At 46.2% G+C, this 5,000-nt stretch overlaps 1 protein-coding gene across 1 annotated transcript in view; it reads right to left on the bottom strand.

The window, feature by feature from the left end:
• Positions 1-5,000, bottom strand: part of LOC129847657 (dachshund homolog 1-like) — a gene marked incomplete at its 5' end in the record, with an annotated part of 54,507 nt that overhangs the window by 33,140 nt on the left and 16,367 nt on the right. The window contains 2 exons of the mRNA XM_055915400.1: positions 701-836; positions 2,290-2,477. Of these exons, the coding sequence (XP_055771375.1) occupies positions 701-836; positions 2,290-2,477 (324 nt within the window). The remainder of the gene's footprint in view (positions 1-700; positions 837-2,289; positions 2,478-5,000) is intronic.

Genomic DNA, 5,000 nt, shown 5'->3' with positions numbered 1-5,000 from the left:
GAGTACATACGGGTCCTGTCTGCAGAGTGTTCTGGGTACTGGGTTAGGGTTAGAGTACATACGGGTCCTGTCTGCAGAGTGTTCTGTGTACTGGGTTAGGGTTAGAGTACATACGGGTCCTGTCTGCAGAGTGTTCTGTGTACTGGGTTAGGGTTAGAGTACATACGGGTCCTGTCTGCAGAGTGTTCTGGGTACTGGGTTAGGGTTAGAGTACGTACGGGTCCTGTCTGCAGAGTGTTCTGGGTTAGTGTACGTACGGGTCCTGTCTGCAGAGTGTTCTGGGTGCTGGGTTAGGGTTAGAGTACGTACGGGTCCTGTCTGCAGAGTGTTCTGGGTTAGAGTACATACGGGTCCTGTCTGCAGAGTGTTCTGGGTACTGGGTTAGGGTTAGAGTACGTCCTGTCTGCAGAGTGTTCTGGGTACTGGGTTAGAGTACATACGGGTCCTGTCTGCAGAGTGTTCTGGGTACTGGGTTAGGGTTAGAGTACGTACGGGTTCTGTCTGCAGAGTGCTCTGGGTACTGGGTTAGGGTTAGAGTACATACGGGTCCTGTCTGCAGAGTGTTCTGTGTACTGGGTTAGGGTTAGAGTACGTACGGGTCCTGTCTGCAGAGTGTTCTGGGTACTGGGTTAGGGTTAGAGTACGTACGGGTCCTGTCTGCAGAGTGTTCTGGGTACTGGGTTAGGGTTAGAGTACGTACGGGTCCTGTCTGCAGAGTGTTCTGGGTGTACTGGGGAGCTGGAGATGCTGCTGCTGTGACGAGAGGACAGGTGACTCCCAGACCTCCTCCCGTCCTCCAGAGAGGGAGCTGGAGACGGACTGTCCCGAACACGCTCCTAGAATGAACAACAACACCACAGTGAGTGGAAACACACATCAACATCAATGAATATTTTACAATATTAACCACACGGTCCAGGAAAGGCTTGATGGGCTGCTCTCATGGCTTGAAAGGACACTTCTGGCATAATATCATGTGTACCTTTATGATAGGTGGCCGTAGCATAATGTACTATAGTACCCGTAATGCTCTGACCTACCCTTATAACAGAGGTGACCTCCATTCTAACATACCCTTATAACGGTGGTGATCTCCATGCTAACATACCTTTATACCAGAGGTGTCCTCCATGCTAACATACCTTTATAACAGAGGTGACCTCCATTCTAACATACCTTTATAACAGAGGTGACCTCCATGCTAACATACCTTTATAACAGAGGTGACCTCCATTCTAACATACCTTTATACCAGAGGTGACCTCCATGCTAACATACCTTTATAACAGAGGTGACCTCCATGCTAACATACCTTTATAACAGAGGTGACCTCCATTCTAACATACCTTTATAACAGAGGTGACCTCCATGCTAACATACCTTTATACCAGAGGTGATCTCCATGCTAACATATCTATATACTAGAGGTGACCTCCATTCTAACATACCCTTATAACAGAGGTGACCTCCATGCTAACATACCCTTATAACAGAGGTGACCTCCATGCTAACATACCCTTATAACAGAGGTGACCATGCTAACATACCTTTATAACAGAGGTGACCTCCATGCTAACATACCTTTATAACAGAGGTGACCTCCATGCTAACATACCCTTATACCAGAGGTGACCTCCATGCTAACATACCCTTATACCAGAGGTGACCTCCATGCTAACATACCCTTATACCAGAGGTGACCTCCATGCTAACATACCCTTATACCAGAGGTGTCCTCCATGCTAACATACCCTTATAACAGAGGTGACCTCCATTCTAACATACCCTTATAACAGAGGTGACCTCCATGCTAACATACCCTTATAACAGAGGTGATCTCCATGCTAACATACCCTTATAACAGAGGTGACCATGCTAACATACCATTATAACAGAGGTGACCTCCATGCTAACATACCCTTATAACAGAGGTGACCATGCTAACATACCTTTATAACACAGGTGAACTCCATGCTAACATACCTTTATAACAGAGGTGACCTCCATTCTAACATACCTTTATAACAGAGGTGACCTCAATGCTAACATACCTTTATAACAGAGGTGACCTCCATGCTAACATACCTTTATACCAGAGGTGACCTCCATGCTAACATACCTTTATAACAGAGGTGACCTCCATGCTAACATACCTTTATAACAGAGGTGACCTCCATTCTAACATACCTTTATAACAGAGGTGACCTCCATGCTAACATACCTTTATACCAGAGGTGAACTCCATGCTAACATACCTTTATAACAGAGGTGACCTCCATTCTAACATACCTTTATAACAGAGGTGACCATGCGGCCGCGGGAGGAGAGGGTAGAGTGGTGGACCTGGGCAGCAGAGGCCATGCTGGCTAACGTGTTGAGGTGGTTCATCTGACTCATCGCCATGGAGACGGAGGCAGGGGCCATACTAACAGGGATCAGGGGGTGTGACATCATCATGAACGGGAGGTGTTCCAGACCTGAGAGAGGGAGGGAGGGAGGGAAAGGAGGGAGGGAAAGGGGGGGGAGGGGAGGGAGGGAAAGGGAGGGAAAGGGGGGAGGGAAAGGGGGGGAGGGATGGTTTTCTATTTAGCTTTGTGGCAGCATAACATACATTAGAGGGTGGAGTATAAACCATTATATTGTCACACTCAGGACACTGGACCAAACAGAATGCTGTTTGACTTGTGAAACCAGATTTCCAGAGCAACATTCGTGATGCTCAACATCCCAAAACTGAACATCTCTGGGGACATGATACGCTTGAACAAACAAGGGGAAGAACATTTATACAAAGAGTGGAAGGTCATATAACAACATCTGAGATGGACTCTTTGAAACAGCCAATCACAGTACAGAAAATACATCTCACTCAATCTCCATGACACTTTACTTTTTTGTCTTCTGGGTGAAATCCCTAAAAAGACTCTTTGTTGATGATCCAGAAATAGACACACAGCTCCATTCCGCTGTCCCTCTGTCATACTCTGAGTGAGGAGGACAGGAAGAGGAGGAAGATGATGATGAAGAGGAGGAGGGGGAGAAGGAGGAAGAGGAGGAAGATGATGATGAGGAGGAGGAAGGGGAGAATAAAGAGGAGAAGGAGGAAGAGGGGGAGGAGAGGGGGAGGGGAGGAGGAGGGGGAGGAGGAAGAGGAGAGGAGGAAGAAGAGAATAAAGAGGAGAGAAGGGGGAGGAGAGGAGGGGGAGGAAGAGGAGAAAGAGGAGAGGAGGGGGAGGAGAGGTGTCTGAGAATAAAGGTTATTAGCTCTTCCACTTCACATTCTGACATGTATTATATTGAATAAAAAGCTTAAAGATGGTCAAATGAGAAGCTTTAGGACCGTTACTAGACACCGGAAAATGAAAATGTTTATTTCACCCAGTGTATCAGACCCACTATTTCATCCCTGTGTATCAGACCCACTATTTCATCCCTGTGTATCAGACCCACTATTTCAGCCCTGTGTATCAGACCCACTATTTCACCCCTGTGTATCAGACCCACTATTTCATCCCTGTGTATCAGACCAACTATTTCATCCCTGTGTATCAGACCCACTATTTCAGCCCTGTGTATCAGACCCACTATTTCATCCCTGTGTATCAGACCCACTATTTCAGCCCTGTGTATCAGACCCACTATTTCATCCCTGTGTATCAGACCCACTATTTCAGCCCTGTGTATCAGACCCACTATTTCATCCCTGTGTATCAGACCCACTATTTCTGCCCTGTGTATCAGACCCACTTGTTCATCCCTGTGTATCAGACCCACTATTTCACCCTGTGTATCAGACCCACTATTTCAGCCCTGTGTATCAGACCCACTATTTCAGCCCTGTGTATCAGACCCACTATTTCATCCCTGTGTATCAGACCCACTATTTCAGCCCTGTGTATCAGACCCACTATTTCACCCTGTGTATCAGACCCACTATTTCAGCCCTGTGTATCAGACCCACTATTTCAGCCCTGTGTATCAGACCCACTATTTCAGCCCTGTGTATCAGACCAACTATTTCATCCCTGTGTATCAGACCCACTATTTCAGCCCTGTGTATCAGACCCACTAGTTCAGCCCTGTGTATCAGACCCACTATTTAAGCCCTGTGTGCTGTTGAAATGTAACTATTTTATAGATGCATAAACCAATCCACGTGGGAGAGAAGGGAGCGATCTAAATATTGAACATTCAAGAAAACAAAACCAAAAATAAAACAATAGAAGGAGGAAGCGAAACAAAAGAGAGCTAATGACGGCTCTGTCGCCGTGCCAACGGAACGCTGAGTAATTCCAAACACAAAGACACTAAACTTGGACCAAATTCCACACAATGTCCCAAATATAATAGAATGTGTGCAAACAAAAAGAAGTCCCCAATGAAGAGATGCAAGCAGAAAGAAATTTTAAAAAGAAAGAGCTTTTACTAAATTAGGTGGATTACACATATGTGCAGCGGTTCGTCTGGATGCCTTTTGCAATTTACCCTTCCTCACCCTCCCTCCCTCACCCTCCTTCCCTCCCCCACACTCCCTCTCTCCCTCTCCCACCCTCTCCCTCAACCCGACCATAAATAAAAACAAAAGATGTCCTCCTGAATGGAAGGAGATGAACGGATTTTGGAGGAATGGAGGAATTGGTTATTGGTTGCTATAGGACCCAGCTAATTACATTATATATTTTCTTCATGTCTGGCCTAGCCTTGGAACTTCAGCATAATCCCTAACAAAGGTAGCCATGGTTGCTCATCTAAGAAGAAAAAAAAATTACCTTACCAAACAGAAATACAGACAATGACAATAATGTTTTAAAAACGACAAAAAGGTTTATGATCCAAACTCTGTCAGGTGGATGGGGAGCGTCACTGCACAGCTATTTTAACGTCTCTCCAGAGATGTTCGATCAGGTTCAAGTCCGGGCTCTGGCTGGGCCACTAAAGGACATTCAGAGACTTGTCCCGAAGCCACTCCTGCGTTGTCTTGGCTGTGTGCTTGTGATCGT

Source organism: Salvelinus fontinalis, unplaced genomic scaffold (genome assembly GCF_029448725.1).
Source record: "Salvelinus fontinalis isolate EN_2023a unplaced genomic scaffold, ASM2944872v1 scaffold_0915, whole genome shotgun sequence".
NCBI classification, from domain to species: domain Eukaryota; kingdom Metazoa; phylum Chordata; class Actinopteri; order Salmoniformes; family Salmonidae; genus Salvelinus; species Salvelinus fontinalis.
Note: the sequence above shows the minus strand (reverse complement) of the source record. Positions and strands in the feature narration are given on the sequence as shown.